General features: G+C 47.0%; 1 protein-coding gene across 2 annotated transcripts in view; it reads left to right on the top strand.

Moving 5' to 3' along the window:
• Positions 1 to 17,934, top strand: part of samd12 (sterile alpha motif domain containing 12) — a 62,623-nt gene extending 44,689 nt beyond the window's left edge. For both annotated transcript variants that reach the window (XM_031585953.2, XM_031585950.2), the window contains exon 5: positions 17,014 to 17,934. In XM_031585953.2, the coding sequence (XP_031441813.1) occupies positions 17,014 to 17,048 (35 nt within the window). In that variant the 3' untranslated portion in view covers positions 17,049 to 17,934. The remainder of the gene's footprint in view (positions 1 to 17,013) is intronic.
• The last annotated feature ends 1,558 nt before the right edge of the window (positions 17,935 to 19,492 follow it).

Below are 19,492 nucleotides of genomic sequence, written 5' to 3'. Positions count from 1 at the left end.
CGCGCAGCTCTGCCGCATGCTTGCCGCATGCTTGCCGCATGTATGAAATGCAACTGAATCAGTTGCTCCTGTCCAGACCGGCTGAAGCCCAGACGAGGCCACACCTGGTCTCAGGAAGCATCTCCCCAGGACCTGTTCCAGCTCCCTTTGAACAACCATCAGTCACGCTGAGGAACACATAGCCTTAACAGCTATATGGCTTAATTGGACCTCGAGAGACTGTAATTATTAGAATTGAATGGTTTTGGAGAAAGAGGAGGAGGAGGAGGTAGGTGGGTGGTGGGGGGGGGGGGGCAAGGGAAAAGGGAAGGGAAAGCAAGGGAAAAGAAGAAAAGAAGTCTAGAAAGTTGGGCGCTCTGGGGGTCAAAGAGGGGGCAGCGGAGGCTGAAGCTTTTATGTGGTCTCGCATCAATGTTTTTATGTTGGGGGAATGGCAGGAGCTTGGCCATAAATGTGGATTTAGCGTTGTTACAGAGATTGGTCATGAGGTATGTCCTTTCCCAGGGACGCAACGAAACAGTTAGTTCCTCTGTGTGTTAGGGTATGTGTGAGTCGTTGGGTGGTTGTGTGTGTGTGTGTGTGAGTGTGTATGTTCTTGGGTGGTTGTGTCTGTATGAGTTGTTGGGTGATTGTGTGTATTCGAGGCGAACTTGTGTGGGTTGCTGGGTGGTTGTGGATTTTGCACTGGATAAATTGAGGCAAATGAGTGTATATGTGCATGTCTGTGAATGCGCATGTGATCGCTACTGCGTTTGATTGCAGTGGACAGGTTTAGAACAGAGCGTGCGGGGGGGGGGGGGGGGGGGGGAGCGGTCTGACCAGAGAGGGCGGAGCGGAGTGGAGAGTCAGCCGTCCGTCCCGGGTCACAGAGGGCAGAGCAGAGCGGAGAGGAGAGGAGAGTCAGCCGTCCGTCCCGGGTCACAGAGGGCAGAGCAGAGCGGAGAGGAGAGGAGAGTCAGCCGTCCGTCCCGGGTCAGACAGACTCCGCTGATGCAGCTCAGTCCTATGGCCTGCACTGGGCAGCTCTCTCCCCCAGCAGATAAGCCTCCATTCAGCCATTAACCTCCCCCTGCGGAGACTGCCAGCCAGACCTCTGGAGAGGAAAAGGCTTTAATGGGAGCTCGGGAAAGAATAGGGTAGGGTAGGGTAGGGTAGGGCAGGGCAGGATACGGTAGGATAGGATGTCCCCACCACCTCTTTCTCCTCTCGTTTGTTTGTCTGTCTCGCTGTCTTTTTCTCAGTTGGTTTTCCAAGGGTGAGATTTGTTAGTTCACCTTATAAAGCACTCTGATGAGGTCTCTTTTCTACTACTCTTTCCCTCTCTCTCTCTGTCTTTCTCTTTCTTTGCATCATCTCAGTTCAAGCTTTAACAGCAACAACACACTTTCAGACCCTCCTAGAGTTCCTTTTTGTGTTAGTTTTCTTAAATTACTATTAACTACAAGCTTTGAACCTTTTTTAAAAAGACAAGGGCTTTGATGTACAAGATAAAGCTTTTTTTTCTCACGCATAAAAAAAAACCGATCTTCCTCTAATTAGATTCCTGTGGCATCATTAAAAGAGAACAATTTTGATTCTGTCTGTCAAAGCATAGAAGAAGTGATTTTCATGTTTTTTCATGAAGGAGCAATCATCAGGGTATTTTCTTAGCATACTTCTCCCCTTGCAATGGAGGTTATGAGGATCAAATGCAGGAGAGAAATCAATATCACACTGCACAATCTCTCTGATCTTTTCTACTTTCTCAGTTAATGAAGGATGTCATGATGGTGAAATAAAGAGAGAAGATATATCAGTCTCCTCAAGAAATCTCAAATGAAACCAAAGCAGCAGCAGCAATGAATTGAAATACTCAAGTCCGGCCCTTATCTCATTCCAGTTTGAAAACAAGTCCGACGGAGAGCCACTGTTTTAGATTAAAAAAAAACATTCGATTGGAACTGGAGTAGCGTAGCTTAGCGTAACGCCAGGGACTATCCGCAGAGACAGACAGCGCAACGCTTCTAGCATTTGTCGGCAGGCTATTTGAAGTGGGGCAACTTGAAAAGTGCGGTGCTGGGTGTTTGTTGCCCGCTGCGATTCCCCCGGTGCTTTGATTTCCCCTTCCTTCCGCCTTCTAAAAGACACAGAAGATAAGTTCAAGCTGCCGCTGCCTTTGTGGCGGTGACCACAACAATCGAGCTGAGACAACAAGGAATGAAAGAACCCAGATTGGCCGTGCGTTTGAAGGAGAAACCATATGCTATTAATCTCTCATTCGTGCAAACATCCAGCAGGGCCGACTGCACGTCGCAAATTACTCGAAGACACAATGTACCGTCGAACATGCGAGCTTACGCTGCAAAATACCAAAAACCATGTGTAGAATGGGAGGAGTGGTGAAAAATATTCCATGTATAATGCAAGGGGCTCAAGGGGAAGATTCAACGGATGTGGACACTGCTAATATTTGCTACGACAGAGCATCTGGGAGGAAGAGAGAGATGGAGTGAAAGAAAGAAAGAGTGCATGAGGGATGTGGTGAGGACGAGTTGAAAGGGGCAGATTGGGAGAGGAATAGAGAGTGGGCTCTTCAGAGAGGAAGGGAGTGAGTGAGTGAGTGTGAGAGAGAGGGAGGGAGAGAGAGAGAGAGAGGGAGAGTCTTGCATCAGGAGGCCTTTGATCCATGGCATTGCCCTTGCCCCCTGGAAATGCAATTAAAACGGGGAAGAGGTGAAGGCCATGTGATCAACGCAATCCTGACATGGCTTTTAATTATAAATGTTTGCGCAGCGGAAAGTGGACCCCCACCACCATCACCACCATCACCACCACCACCCCACGGACCCCACATCCCCTCTGGCCATACAACCCTCTGCGGGGGTGGTGGAGAGTGGGGGGATCATAGAGAGGAGGAGGAGGAGGGTAGCCTGGGATGGGATGAAGCACTGGGCCCTAAGAGAAGAGAAGCCTGGATAGAAAGTAGAAGTGAAGGCCCCTGTTAACCCCCATTACCCTTGTCTTCTTCTCAGCACCATTAGCAGAATATCAATGCCCTACTCTCTCTCGTTCCTTCTCCTTCCCCATTCGCTCTCTGGCTCACTCATTCTTCTTTCTTTTTCCATCGCACCATTTTTATGTGTGTATGTGTGTGTGGTTGGGTGTGTGTGTGTGTGTGTGTGTGTGTTGGTGTGTGTGTGTATTGGGGAGAGAACTGCTGACAAACGGAGCAAGGGGAATGTGATTGGTGAAAGCAGATGTTTAGTGAATGCTAAGCACCTACTTAATTCCCCAGTCAAAAGACGCTCGGGCTGATCTCAATATTTATCTCCCGCACGGTTATCAGTCACAAATGTGCAGCAGAATGTGAATTTGAAAATTGATATGCTCTGAAGGGAAAAAAGAAATAGTCTGTTCATACATTCTTTCCCTCTCTCTCTCTCTCTCTCTCTTTCTCTCTTGCTCTCGCTCTCTCTTTCTCTCTCTGCAACATTTACACGGAAGACTGACATTCCCGAAGCACAACTGCTGTGCATGTATACTTTGGGGCAACTGAGGGTTTTACATATAAATGCACTCTTCTTGAATTGCGGCTTGCAAAAGCAGCTTGCTCGCCTTAAGCTGATGTTGAGGGTATGTCGATGTCAGTGGTGCGGAGACACGGAAGCAGGAACAGAGTGTGTTTGTGATCCAGGAAGACCAAGATGTTGGCTGTCATCAAAGAAGATGAGACATCCTTCCTCTCTTTCTTTTCCGCCACTCACTCACTCAACTCATCCTCTGTAACACTGTTTTATGAATGCCGGAGCAATGAACTTGAACTCTTTTATTTTATTCTCCTCCTCCTTCTTCCTCCTCTTCTTCTTCTTCTTCTTCTTCTTCTTCTTCTTCTTTTTTCTCTTCTTCCTCAGTAAGATGTTGTGTGTGAATTACTCGCTGCCAGTGAAGGGAATTCACTGTCTTGGAAAAGGGGTTCACACTGTTTCACTTCAGTAGGTTTCAGTCTCTGAACAGACTCTGGAAAGAGCATAGCAGGCACACAGTGGAAATAACAGCTGCAGAGAATCACACTAAAATCACTGAACAATGTCAGTAGATGTTTATTAACCTTTGAACCTTGAACCTGTTCTGTACCATTCAGCAACTGATGCAGTTGAGTATAATGCATAGAAAAAGCAGTCGGTGGTGAACATTGACTTTTTCCGTTTGCACTGGTTGTGCCCAGCATGTACCAAGTTAATTGGCAGATTCTGCCTGACAGTACTGCTTACAAGCCGGTTGGCCAAAGTTGGAAAAGAAGAGTGTTTTTTAATAATCACAGGAAGTGACTGTCCCCAGTGACCTATTAAAAATGTCATCTACATTTCATTTAGATCGTATGCAAGGCACTTTCAGTTCAAAAGTAATGAAAAAAGCTTACTTCTGGTGAGACATTTTGTTGCTTCTGATCTGACATTTTGGCCCGATATATTTTTAGAGGTGCAGAGGTTCCCCTGACTCTGCCATAGTTTGCGCCGTGTCTCTGTTCCCTGAGCTCCTCAGTTTGCTGACGTGGTTCAGCCAGGGAAACATCTGCGGCAGATGGTCCCGTTTACTCACCCAGGAATTGCTTGTCCCCAGATCTCCACAGAACTCCAATCAGAGCGAGCCTGGGTCCCGCGGAGTCGCGACATGCACGGAGCTCTCAGGAATGCTCTGACATCATGACCAGAGCTGGATTTCAGCTTGGCATCTGCAATTTATCAAGATGTCTGCGTATAAACTCTTCCTTGCCTTTTTTTTCATTTGGGGGTTAGGTAGCCTTGCTACTTCCATACTTCACAGTTGCTATTTGCACATCCCATTGACTTTGTGTATTTATACCAACAAAATGTTGCTTTGCAGCTCCCTGTAGAAACAGTACAGTTCTTAGGACAGTACTTTCCCCTCCCTGTTTATAGAGGTGTAGGGAGTGACGGCAGGAATGGCAGGAATCTGTTCCCAGAACCTGGGCTTACCCCAGTGTCAGCCATACATGTCAGGCCTCTGTTTACTCTTCGCTGTCTTAATTTCAACTTGTTGCGTAAACTGTGTTTGACTGGCACATGCACTCTTTAATCACTGACACGAGGGGTAAACAGTCATTCCCCTAACTGACAGTCCCCCCAGGTAAACTGGCACACCAGATAGGGAGTGCCCCCCCCCCTCACCCGCTAACTCCCCCTGCCAACCCTTCTCCGTGTCTGTGTGAAAGGGGCCTGACATGTTATTTTCTCAAGAATGTGGTTTTTGCTTTAAGTGATGATCGCGCCTAACGAGAGCACACAACAGTCTCTCGACCACAGGTTGTGTGAACGCTTGCAGTGAGTGCCGTAATTGCAGGTTGGGCACGGAAGGCAGATGAAGCGACTGAGCCGCTTTTCGGGGGTGGAGAAAGAGAGGGAGTCAAAGAGCGCATGAGAGAGTGAGAGAGAAAGAGAGAAAACAGTGAGAGAGAGAGAAAAGAGAGAGAGAGAGTGAGAGAAAACAGACAGTGTTAATGCGAGCGTGGTTTCTCTAAATGTTTGAAGTAGCGGCAACTCCATCACATCCTGCGCTCCACCTTGATGAAGATCTCAAGCTGTGGCGCCAATTACTGAGCCAGGAGCTGTTAACACGACAAGCGACAGGCGATCCGTCACAAGCACCGTACGGGCCCGAGCCGACGTCAATAACAGCCCCTTTCAGAGATAAAAAGACATGGAGACAATACACCTCTTCAACGACACCCCCTCCCATCCCCTCTCCTCTCTATCACTCTCTCGCCTATCTCAATCACCCTCTCTTTCAGTCATGCTGAGCTCTATCGCTCTTCCCAGGTTCTCCCATATTATCATTTTGCTGTCTTCCCCCTCTATTATTTCCCTTTCAGTCTCTGTCTCCCATCCACTATCCACTCTCGCTTTCCATTTCCCCTCTCCTTCTGTGCCCCCTTTTAACTGCCTTATCAACCACACCCACCCCCACCCGCTTTCTCTCTCCACCACTCGTCTTTCGCTTCAATTGAAGCCCACCATCTCAGATCAGCCTGCCAATTTCTAAGCGCTCACCGTCCACCCCACGGACTCAAGCTGTCATTGTCAGTAATGCCTCGCTGCCTACATTAATGCTAATAATGTTTGGTTTTCTGTTTTTTTTCCCCCCGCTGTTGAAAGGTTTTTGTGTTTGTCTATTTCTGATTGTTATTCAGAGTGTCTTATTTTGAGGGATGTTTTTTTTTTTTCTAGAAGGTTTTTTGATTTCATACTCGGCTTGTCAGAAAACAATGACTGCAGAGAGCGAGCTAGCACCTGGCCCTCAGTGATCCGAGAAGACAAACTCATTCTCCTTCCTCGTTCCTAATGAAGAATGAAATCCTGTCATTTTCCGCTGCAAGGTTTCAGACGAATTTGTCTCCGTTGCCGTCATCTTATTTATTTATTTATTTATTTGCATACAGAAACCCAAATAGATTCATTCCGTGCAAATGGAAGGATGATTCACGCATTGAATAGAGCTGGAACAATGGGAAAAATAACTAATATTGCAATATATTGCACACACGCATTCACACTACCTTGGCCATTTTCACACATGCACACACACATAACACCACACACGCACGCCAAACTATTAGTGACTCACACATGATGTGGGTTGGTGAAATCATCTGTCTGTCTAAGCCGGGCATGTGATTGGTGTCATTACACTCCAGGTGTTATGTGGGCACTGCCGTGGCATGTGCGCCCAGCTAGAAGAGCGTCTCCCTACATGTGCCAACTCTAACTTTGGAGTCTGGAATGTGGCAGATTGGGTTGGCTTGGGCTGGTTCAGCCAGGTTTGCTGTGGACTGAAGCTCACGTTGGGTTGCTGGGTGGAAGTTTTTGTTCTGTTTGAGACACAGCAGTGCTTGTGGTGTCTGGACTGCATCGGGGGGACGGGGGGATGGGGGGGTCTGGGAGTTTGCTTGTGCTCGAGCAGAGGCTCTCAGTCCTGCCACTGGGCCCCTAAGCTGCCTGTGCTCGAGCAGAGGCTCTCAGTCCTGATACTGGGCCCCCTGTGCTGCCTGTGCTCGAGCAGAGGTTCTCAGTCCTGCTACTGGGCCCCTGAGCTGCCTGTGTTCCATCTTCTCCTGCTGACTGACCTCACTCGCCTGACTCAACTCATCAGGGACGCTCTTGATTAACAAAACACACCTGATTGAGCTAATCAACAGCATCCTAAATTATATTCAATTGCACTGATTTCATCTGGAGCAAGGGTGGATAGACGATTATTAGTGCAGAAGCCTTGAGAACCCCTGGACTAGAGAAACATACACATGCATGAATCTGGTCAGTTCTGCCCTTTCCCCTTCAAACTGATGAATATCCTCATGGTTGGTTTGTCCTCATCTAGGAAGCCACTTCATATTTGTTAAATTGAATCTGAGCCTTGAGAACATTGTACTGCACATTTTGTACACACTATAGTGTTGAAGTGGGTGGCCCTTTCTCTGATGAAAGATGAAAGAAATGAATCTAATGAGAAACAGAAGAAGAACCCTTTTGAACAGATCTAACACTCTAAAGAGTAGTAAATATCAGCTATTTCTAGTTCTTCTTGATGATGATAGTCTTTATGCTGATATATCTTAAAAAACATTTAGATACAGACTTAATTAGCAAACTTGGATCCACCAAATAGTCAGTCCCTTTGTGTTTCCTCGTGCCAATAGAACAACTGGCAGACTGTTTTTCCTCTGAAAAGTGCCATAGCCTACATGTTTAAGTCAAAACTTAGGACACAATTTCAGAAGTTACATATTGTAACCTCATAAGCAAGTGCAGTATCAGCATCAGAGGTGGTACAACGTAATTGTTTGGCAAGTAACAGGTAAGTCTCAGGTCCTAACTGAGTCAAATGCCAAGTCAAGACTCAAGTCAAGGCTCAGGCCTACCAAGTCGAAAGTAAATTATGTTTCAATCCTAAATAAGGTATTGTGCACTCTTCGACCAATTTCACGCTCCTGCATTTTTCGCCTGCAGACTAGTGACCTAAATGAACACAAATAGTGAATGCCTATTAAAATGACTGGAAATGAAGAAAGCCTGATTAAAAAGCATATTTTTAAACTTTCAAATTGAAACATTTTAAAGGGCTAAGAAGTTTTCTTCATTTTCTCACAGACAAATGAAGTGGGTGAATACTGAGTACCGGCTGATGGCGAGGGGAGAATGTGGCAGGAGTCAAACTAGGCAACAATTCAAACTAAGCACCAGGGTCCAAATATGGCAACCAAACTTTTAGCAATCCCAAGCCTCTCTACAAGCTGGGAGATCTCTTTAACTTAGATCTGTTGTTCTCTGCTCTCTGGCTCTCCCTTGCTCTCCCCAGTATGAAATGAGCCAGCCCTTCTGTCGTAAATACGAATCTCACTTTAAGACGCCCTAATGGACAGTGGTACACGTGTATTTGTTGACGAGGTAAAGGAAATGGAACTGGCAAAGACAACGCCAGAAGCCTTGGTTTCTTTGTCGCCTCTGCCATGGTGTCCATTCAGAGAATACTGCGCTAGCTAGTTTAAGGTCAAATTGTTACGTAATGTTGCTTTTAATAGGACAGCCAATTGCCCCAAATTAGCCCCACTGAATCATTCTACAGAGGGAAATACCCATACCCCAATATACACACCCCACAGGAGCACTGGAGGCAGGCACTGCTAAGACCCTGATGACCAATGACCTGAGGATCATTCTCTCACATTAACACATGCATCACTATGTGGTATATCTAGTCCCAGTATGCATCGTAAAATTCAACTATGTATTTTTAAGAGCTACAAAGCTCTGTCCCTGAATGTACTCCAGGGGTAAAATAGCAATGCTCTAGTAGTGTCCAGATGTGCACCGAAGGTTGGCTTATTTTAAATTCTTGTTTGTGTACTTCTCCCTCCCCCTAGTTCTGTCTGTCCTCCGCTCACTGTCTTTGACATTTTGTCCCTCACATTTAGGTGCCACGCTTGGATCTGTTTAGTCTTCTCTTTGTTTGTTTCATTTGTGTGTGCAGAGTAGGCGTTCGGACGTGTGGCCCATTTCACTGGAGCTAACACATAGAAGTGAACAAATTAGTCACCAGCAGAACAAATACACACCCCTTCCAGCCTCTCCCCTCCCCTCCACTCCCCTCCCCTCAAGCCTCAAGCCTCAATTTCTCTATTTCTTTCATCGATTTTTTTTTACAGCCACGGCTTTTACTGGGAATCGAAAATCGTTGTGTTCCTTTATGGGTCTCACTCACTTTCTCTCTTGATGCACTTGATGATGAGGAGGTGGAGGCTGGGTGGGTGTTTTGGATTGTGTCGAGGGGGGGGGGGGCAGTGAGGGGAGGGGAAAGTGTTTTCCTGGCAACATGCTCCCCGGAGCGGAGATGCACTTCCTGTTATTAATATTTATCGTTTAGATAGCTCAGATGAAGCCCCCCTCCAGAGCGACCTACATAGATGACAGTTTGCCTTGGCGCTATGGGTGGGTGTGTGTGTGTGTGTGCGTGTGCGTGTGCGTGTGCGTGTGCGTGTGCGTGTGTGTGTGGGGCGCGAGTCCTGGCACACACACGGGATGTTCAGGTGCAGCTCAGTGCACTTGGGACAGACCAGCAGCTCCCATGTGCGTGTGAACTTCCTCTGACCCCCCGGGGAAAGAAAAGTACAGATTCACCCAAACTAAAGATCCTCAACTGTGAATCTAACATTTGTCTTCTTCTCTTTCTTCTACCAGAAATATATTCAGCCCTCAGAGGCATTTCGTTTGAACAGCTGTACAAGGACATTTGTATGCAACATCCTGGTGTTCAAGCAACCTCGTGCGCCATATTGGAACTTCTCCTCTTGTCACCTACTTTACACATCTACCCGCTCCCAGGAGTTGCCTATTGTGTATGCATCCAAGAATTTGTAATTAAGCCAACACTTATCCTTACGTGTGACCTCTGTCACCTTAAAAACAAACAACGAGGGGTGGGGAGGAGGGGGGCGTGACAAAACATGATTCCTCTGAAGCAGAATGAGTCAGGCTCAGCCTTGCCCAATACCAAACACCCACACTGCCTCAACGCAAGTAAACTCGCCTCTGCCAAGCTAATTGTTTGTTTACCCACAGAAGCCCTGGGACCCGTTCTAAACGATAGGGCTGGGCTGCACCAAAAGAATTCAAATGAATAAGTAGCCACATAAATCGACCTCGGGGGAAAAAAAGTTTTCTACGTCGCAGAAAAGTGGACCTGACTGCTAATGAAATTGTGCCACCTACTCCCAGTGTTAGCCTTGAAGCTCTGCTGTTTGTGCCCTTCAGACATTGCACCTGTTTCATGAAGGTAGACCTCTGGAGGTTTATCTCTCTCTCTCTCTCTATAGCTCCCGGATTTGTATTAATTTAATTATTAAATCCACAGTGGCTGTTTTGTCTTACTTAACCGTTAGCGTGAGCAGAGGAGGTTACTGAAGATAGAAGCACATTTGCCCAGTGAATAGCGGCAGTGGGAAGTAAGATAACAAGGTCAAGGTTTATGGAGAAGAACAGCAGCAAGGACATCGCAGAGCCGGCCATAATGCAACAAAGCAAGACCGCTGCTTTTAAAGCTTCCTTATAAGAATGGCTGTTAATGCGAGGACTTTTAACTCGCCTTTGACAGATACAAAATATTTCATTTTTTCACCTACACTGACATCTATGGTTAGCATTGGAGGCTAAATGAAGAGCATTGTTTCCAAGGTGACTCGTGGTATCAAAGGGTTTGACCAGCAATATTGAGTCATTATTCAGAAAACGCTCAACATTCCGAAGCGTTCAAGGTTAGTGAGAGAGAGCGCTGGGTGAGCTCATACGTAGCTCCTTTCACCGGTGGGCCGACGTGCTTGAGTGAAAGGAGACGGCATAGAGCCGTCGCACTGAAGGGCTCTTGCGAGACTCCCTCTTCTCTAGCCACAGCCATAACGAGGCCCAGTGATTATGTGGCCGCCGGGGCATCTTCTTTTACGAGTTTCCGACGACCCTGGCCTTCATCACAGAGGCCCATTATTAGGCGCCACAGACTGTTACTGTGCTGGGTACATTTTCATTTCTCCTGAGGGCCATCGATTTTTGTCTCTCCACAAGTCTCCCGAAACACTTTGTTATATTTTTTTTAAATGGGGGAAGATGTAAGGGAAAGGCAAGGACACTCAAGGGTAGAGTCCCCATGTCTGTCGCAGCCTACAGATTCTCTCGCTGCTTAATATCCTGTCAGATATTGTCATATTACGTTTTTAATATTCCTCCATCTTGGCAAGGGAACAGGTGCTTAGACATTTTCATATTCTTAATTTTATTATTCATCTTTGACAGCAGACACAGCTGGGTGGATGGGTGTCGCTGCAGAAGACGGGGGAAGTCTGTGTCTATGAGCACAGTACAGTGGCAGCCATCGTGGCGTGCTGGGGCTAAATAAATTATTGCGCAGCTATTTCTGAGCTGAAGTGTAAATGCAGTAATCCACAGAGCAGGAGCCGAGAGGAGCCGGAGCAACCTCACCGGGGAATACACCACTCTCTCCATCTTCTACCTCTCTCTCTCACTCCCTCTCTCTCTCTCTCTTTCCCTCTCTCTCTCCCTCTCTCTCTCTCTCTCTCTCCCTCCCTCTCCACAGTGCACGCCATCCCCTCACACCCTCCTCTGACTGCTCTCTCTCTCTTTCTCTCTCTCTCCCTCTCATTCTGTCTTTCCCTCGTCCTCTCTCACACGTCTCTCTTCTTCTTCCGCCCTCTCTCTCGCTCTTTCACACACTCTCTTTCTCTATCCACGTCTCTTTCAATCTCTCACATCCTCACCCAAGCACTCTTTTTTTCTCTCTTTTCTCTCTCTTCTCTCTATCTCCACTAATCCCTGTCCTTTCTGCTGATGTTTTTCCTGTCAGAGGAGATATTATGATATTCCCCACCATATGCCAGGCTATTTTAGCCTGTCTGACTCTCTCTCACTCCCTCGCTCCCTCCCTCCCTCTCTCACTCCATTCCTCCCTCACTCCCTCCCTCCCTTCCCCTGTCTTTCTCTCTGCATTGTCTGTGCTCTGCATTACCGAGGTTAACCCCTAAGCAGAGAAAACTGTCCTTGCTAAATCAATTAAACATCAGAAACACAGTCAGAACCATTCAGCATTGAAGGCAGCAGGTTCCCCAGGTCACAGTGACAGAGAGAGAAAGAGAGAGAAAGAAAGAGAAAGAGAAGAGAGAGAGAGAGAAAGAGAGAGAGAGAGAGCATTATCTCCTTTTCTCTATCTCTTGTTGAGGAACATAAACTAACCCCCTCTGGATAAAAAGGTACAAATGGTTGCTACTTTCCCCTCAGCCCTATTATGCTGTTTGTCTACCCTCCAAACAACGGTGCGTAATAGGACATAATGGCGGGTAGTTAATCATAGGCGGTGGGGGGGGAGGTTAATGATGACACACGAGCGCTCTTGAGAGTGGCCCCCGCTCCTCAGGTATTTATCAAAGTCGTGTGTGGGTCTTGCAAGGTCACAGCGGCGGGGTTCAGCCCAATCTCACCACCTGGAGCTAAGCCACAATACAGAGAAGAAGAGGAGGAGGAAGAAGGAGAAGTGGTTTTGGGAAGAGCACAAAGCAAACAGAAGTACTTTTTTAAGGGTCTGGTTCCTCAATACTGCCATAACCCTGGCTCTTTTCACTCTTCATTATTGCTGTGTCATGGTCAGTACTGCTCTTCATTATTGCTGTGTCATGGTCAGTACTGCCGTGACGTTTGGTTTATTTTGCTGATGGTAATGAATAGTACACCGATGAAAGACAGGAAGAAGAGGAACATATGAGGTTATGGGAAGAGAGCAATCTGCAAATGTATACACATATATATATATTTATATGTATACACCCACACACAGCTCAGTCCATATATAAACATCTCAAACCCACACACTCACACATTGCATACACCCCCACACACACTTGTAAACACATAACCCCTAACCCGGACACACAGACAATCACTGGCGCGCTATCCATGCGTACAATTTACATCCTGATCAGGTCTGTAGCGAAACTCGCTCGCTATTCTGTGCAGGCAGCGCTAATATATTCAAGGACATGAGAAAAAGAGAGAGAGGGAAAAAAGAAAAAGAGAGAGGGAAAAGAGAAAGAGAGAGAGAGGGAAAAGCCATGGAGCATCAACGAGAGAATCCTCCTCTCTGCCAACTCCACACTCGTTTGCTGATCCCCCCCTCCCTCCATCCGTCACTTTTCCTGTTATCCCTCGTTTCTATTCCCTTCTTCGCTTGTTATTCACACACACATGCAGCGAGGGGGAGCGCTGGGATGAGAGGAAGAGGTGAAGCGAGAGAAAAAGAGAGAGAGCGAGAGAGGGAGACAGAGACGAATGCACACAAACGGAGCATATGCGAGCGCGTGATGAGCGGCTGGGCCGAACGAGTGAAGCAGCTCCCCTGGCATGAAAAGGCTTATTTGCTTAACCTCAGCGGGTTATGCTGATCAGGAGCTCCGCGCGAGAATACACTTCCACTCGCAGTTTGTTTGTTTGGAAATTGAGGGCAACGCAAAAAAAAAAAGCAAAGGGATCTCGTAAAAAGAAGGCAGCGAAAAAGAGGCGAGAGAGAAGGAAAAAAAGAGTCTAAGAGAGTGAAAGAAAAGAACAGGATGACCTATTTAAACCTATAAAGTGGAAAAGTGGCCCCGCTAAGTCTGTGCACTGTGTAAACAAAACAACCTTGTTTGGGAGCTTTGATTTGCCAGGGAGTCTATGCTGACTCAAAGCAAACTGAACGGGTGACCTGCGAGTGATTCATTCTCTTCTCCTTGGGTTCAGGTTACTTGTTCCGAATCGTGTGCTGTCAGTCAGCCTTGTGTACAGTTATTGCAGCAGCTTTAAGGTGTGTTGGGGGCCTGGGCCAGATCAGGGCCAGATGTGAACCAGACTCAGCTGCTAGAACGGAAGGGTTGTGTTGCGAGCTCAGACGCAGCACTGTCTGAAGTCAGCACAATCTCCCGTTCCCCTTTATGTGATAGCTGTGTGTGTGTGTGTGTGTGTGTGTGTCTGTGTGTGTTTGTGTGTGTCCATTTTTACATCCATTCTGCATAGAATGTGTGCAGTCTAACGCAAGCCATAGGTCTTCCTAGGTAAAGCTGTGTGCTGAAAGCACTGCAACTAGCATAGCTGTGAGAGCTAGAATGCAGACATAAGGAGCAATCACAGGTGTAGCACTACCTTTAGTGTGTGGTTGTGTGTGAGCGGTGTGTGTATGTGTGTGTATGTGTGTGTGTGTGTGTGTGTGTGTAGGATGGAAGCAACTGTGTGTGTGTGTGTATGTGTGTTTGTGTGTGTGTAGGTGTGTGCGTGTGTGTGTGTGTGTGTGTGTGTGTGTGTGTGTGTGTGTGTAGGATGGAAGCAACTGTGTGTGTGTGTGCTGTGCCGGTGATTTAATAAAAGGAGGAAGGGTGATTACTAATGCATAGCTTGCCTCCAGCTCTCTTCCTTTTACCCTTCTCTCTCTCCCTCTCTCTCTCTCACTCTCTCTCTCTGTGTTGAGTCTTTCTAAGGAACTCACCTCATGAGCACCTGTCTCTGAGACTCTCTCTCCCTCTCTCTCCCTCTCTTTCTCTTCCTCTCCCTCTCTCCCCTCTAATGCATCTGAATCAAATTCATCATCTCTCCCTCACCACAAGTCACTGGGGAGAAACCCGCTGCGCACATGGCGAAATAGAAAGAGTCTAATGCCTGTCTCTCTCCTCTCCCCCCCCCCCCCTCGTCCCTATTGTGTGGAAAATTGTGCGAGGCGCAGGCGGTTGCATTAATAAACACGCCGGTCCCTTTTGTTTGGGAGTGAGATGGCGAGCGTTAACGCGGGGAGCCATCAGAGACAAGTGACAAGCCAGTGCCTCACTCTTCCTCCTCGAAATCTCTGTGTGGTTTCGCTCGTCTTTTTCCCCCCTTTTTTAATCACTCGTTTCCCCCACCCACCCCTTAATTCCACTCTGCGCAGGAGTCAGGGGAGTGAAAGTGGCTAGGATAGCGTTTAAGGCACTTTTCTCTGCTTGATGCCAGGTTTTATTGAGGGCAAGCCTAAGAAGTTGGGTGGAAAGAAGAAAAAAAAAAGAAAAAATGGGAAATAGCTCACAGTAGTTGAACGCTTATGACCCTTAGAGGATTTACCGAAAAAGGCGTTGTTAAAAAGAGTGAAATATCAGATTTGGAAAAGAAGGGGGGGGGGGGGGGGTGAGGTTTCAGTCTGTCTGCCAAGCCTCAAGAAACAGCAATCATATGTTGCCTCGACGGATCATGGTGTGTCTGTCAGGACGTGCCAAAGCTTTTGACTCGATGCCCGCTGCCAAAGTATTCGGAGCGATTTTTCTGAGCTTTTTTCATGATTTGTCTTTGTAGAGAGGCTGAGAGAGGGAGCTGGGCAGACACATAGGCATGCACTGCTAGAACTGGTGTTGCGGCGTGTTCTCTCACGGAGCAGCATAGTTCTGCATGCTCCGACCCCCACTGGGCTGGCAAAACAAAAACAATACAACAAGAAAGATACATACATACATAAATAAATAAATAAACAAACATTGGTGAAAAGAAATCATGACCTTGACTGGAAATAGAAAAGACAATGTATCATTGAACAGAACCCCAGGGGCTGTGTGTGTGTGTGTGTGTGTGTGTGTGTGTGTGTGTGTGTGTGTGTGTGTGTGTGTGAGAGAGTGTGTGAGTGTGTGTGTGTGTGTGTGTGTGTGTGTGTGTGTGTGTGTGTGTGTGTGTGTGTGTGTGTGTGTGTGTGTGAGAGAGAGTGTGTGAGAGTGTGTGTGTATGTGTATGTGTTTGCATATACATGTGTGTTTTTGTTTGGCTCTTTGTGAAGATGTTCAGTACTCTGACAGCTTGTCAAGGTTCTCTCCACTAATGAAATTCAAATGGCACGTACGTATGCTGTCATAATCAGCAGGGATCTCATTCTATCACCACACACTTTTGCACAAAACACACACACAAGTTATTTTTCTCTCTTTTGTTTTTGCTTTGATTTTGTTTCATATACATCATACAGCTCCAAGAAGTGCACATATGTGTGCATGTGTGATTGCTCGATGGGGGAGCTCGTGTACTTGGGTGTCCTTGAAGCGTTTGTTTTGCCGCCTGAAATCCCATGGTGTCTTGGCCGGCATTGTAGTGTGCGCTTGCGGACTGGGTTGGGCGACTGTGAATGTCAGCTATCTAGGGTGCCGTGCCGTGCGGCGTGTCATCGGCCGTATATCAAGGCTCCTAAATGTCAGGCGTCTCCCCTTCACTGATGGCTCAGGGCTTATGGTCCAGACCATCTAAGAGAGGAGAGGAGAGGAGAGGAGAGGATGCTCCATATGTGATGATCCACAAAGAACGATGTGCACTGCAGGCCACAGTTCGGTGATGCTTGCCGTAGTGATTGTGGGGATGCTGTCTACTGTGTCTCTTGTCTCTTTCCTTCTCTTGTCTTCCCGCTGCGTCTCCTCTGTTCACTCTCTCCCTCCTATCACATTTGATTTCTTTACACTGTCTTTTTTCTACTTGGTCTTCGGTTGCCATGCTGTCCAGCACTGTTGTTGTTGTTGTTTACCACCTCTCTTCTTCTTTTTTTTTATAATTTTTTTTCTCTTCTCCCCCACCCTCACATCTGCCATTTCCTCATCTCTTGCCTGTCATCTTTTATATTTTATATTTTTTCATCCATCTTGTGCTTCGATTCTCTCTCTCCCTCCCTCCCTCCCTCCCTCCCTCCCTCTCTCTCTCTCTCTCTCTCTCTCTCTCTCTCTCGTTTCACTCCTAATCCATATGGTTCAATAAAGGGGTTCAAAAGTAAAAAAGTCTCTTATTGTTGACATTCTCTCTCTCTTTCTCTCTCTCTCTCTCCCTATCTCAGTCTCTCTCGTTTCACTCCTTGATCCATATGGTTCAATAAAGTTTTGAAAGTAAAAAAGTCTGGTTGGCAAGGTTGACATTCTCTCTCTTTCTCTCTCTTTCCTGACAGCTTCTCTGGAGAGTTCTCTGGAGTGTTCCCCGTAACCTGCATCAAGTCCTCCAGGAGAACCCCGCATCAAGTCCTCCAGGAGAACCCGCTGGCCATCACCTGATCCTGGAACAATCTTCCTCCTCACCTACCCCCAGACCAAGACCATGTCCCCTTCCGGAACACCTGCCCTCCTCCTCCTCCCCTCATCACATCTATCCAACCTCCTCCAGTCCTCCTCTTCTTCCTCCTCTCCTCAGTATCAACCTCACTAATCAACCTCACAATGTATCCCGTCCCCTGAGTTACTGAACCTTAAAGACAGACTCAAATACTCTCCCCCCACTCTTCTCCCCTCTTTATCCCAGGGTTAACCTGGTACATACCCTGCCTCTCACTACTCCCGCCTGATGTCCAAGGTGTATTGACTTGAACATGAAGAAACTACATTTCCCACAAATCCCCTTTTCCACAGTGGGACACTGGGACTTGGATGACTGATCTCTGAGTCCAGATCCTGATGGACGACCCTGTGGAAGGACACTGCATAGCCTGTCAAGACAAGTGCAGACCTCTGCATTTCAACCTCTCCTCCCGCGGTCTGTTGAATATTTTACGCTGTGCACTTTACTGCCCCATCGCTTTCCTATCTGTCTGACCGCAGTCCTCCGCTCTACCACGGTCCTGTCTGTCTATCTGTCAGTGTGTGCAGCTGAGCATGCTGCCGTACAAACACACACTCACACACACACACACACACACACACACACACGCACACATGAGTGGAGGTGCATACGGCCCCGTAAGGGTAGGCACATAAACACTCATGCTCACTTACACACACAAACATAGAGGTATATGCTACATCCTACATCCATACAGATACACACATACAACTCTCTCTCTCACTCACACACACACACACACACACACACACACACACACACATTCTGAAAGGTGGGACAGGGACCATTGACCTCAAATTGGTTAAATTCATCGCTGAATCTCTTTTATTCTATATCCATTGTTCACTGTCTATTTATCTCTCTCTTTCTCCCTCCCTCTCTCTCTCTCTCTCTCTCTCTCTCTCTCTCTCTCTCTATCTCCCTGTCTCTGGCTTAATGTGTGACTTTCATTGCTCTCTTCTATGGAGCAAAACTGCTTATATTCAGTGATCTCTTTGGAATTGATGGGACTTGCTTTGTAAAATATTTGGGTGGAAACGTCCTGTTCTCAGTGTGCATGTTTGTATTTGAGTGTGTTTGAGTGAGTGAGTGAGTGAGTGAGTGAGTGAGTGAGTGAGTGAGTGAGTGAGTGAGTGAGTGTGTGTGTTGTGTGTCCTCTCTCTGTCTTGTGACAATGTGTGGTAGATCTCATTGTGCCCCTTTACCCCACCCAACCCCACTCCACTCCAAACCCACTCATACACTCATGTACTCACACACACTCACATACACTCGCACACACATTCTGTCCTTCAGTGTCAGAGAACCTCACAACTGTGATTCAGACCCATGTGTCTTAAAACAATGGACCTGCCCTACCACAGGGGGCGCCATCACCGTCTAACCTCGGGCAGCATAGGCAAACCAATTCTCTCTCCCTCTCTCTCTCTCTCTCTCTCTCTCTCTCTCTCTCTGTCTCTGTCTCTCTATCTCTCTCTCACACTCACTCACTCACTCACTCTTCATGTAGAGAGAAGTGAAGAGGGGATTAAAAATAAGAAGAGAGAAAAGAAGAGAAGAAGAAAAGGATCCAATAGCTCTCTAAAGATGCTGTTTTACTTTGCTGCTTGCTCACTGAGGATTATTTTTAGATATGAGATTTGCAATTGTTATCAGGAAAAAAAGGACAGAGAGAGAGAGAGAGAGAGGGAGGGAGGGAGGGAGGGAAGGAGAGCGGGAGAGAGAGAAGAAAAACGAATGTGTAGAGAAGTGCTGGAAAGCTGGCGCACTGGACTTTCTGTCAGCGAGGAAATGTATTCATCCTCCAAAATGTAATATATTGCCTAGTGTTACTGTTAATGTGAAAACGGCCTCTCACTGTTAACAATTGCAGGGGCTTTTATTAACTTACTAAGCACACTGAACGTTTTAGGTGAATAGTCCTGTCGTTGCTTGGCCAGTGTCAGTTGTGTGTTCAAAAAAAAAAAACTCAAGGCCACGTGGGCTAGCCCTTTTGAGCCTGTAGCAGACATTAGGGGCAATACGTTTCACTCAAGCCACTAGCATTGGGAATTACAAACGGCTGTTAGCGTCGCAGGACTTCCACAGACATTGGAGCAAGTGCTGATGGTAATGGAGTCTTCGAAAAAGAAGCTATGGAGCGCTCGAACAGAAAGACGCTGGGGTGGGTAGAGGGTAGCCGATTTGATCTAACTTGCGAGGGCTAAAGGTTAATGACATCCATCCGTTTTATTTTTCACTCCATTTTGGATGGAGGGTAGCTTAAAGAGGTGCCTTGGTGGGAACATGGGCTCCAGACTGGATGTTACATTCAG

Source organism: Clupea harengus, chromosome 19 (assembly GCF_900700415.2).
Source record: "Clupea harengus chromosome 19, Ch_v2.0.2, whole genome shotgun sequence".
In the NCBI taxonomy this organism is placed as follows: Eukaryota; Metazoa; Chordata; class Actinopteri; order Clupeiformes; family Clupeidae; genus Clupea; species Clupea harengus.
The sequence above is the reverse complement of the archived record's forward strand: the minus strand, read 5'-3'. Positions and strand labels throughout refer to the sequence as shown.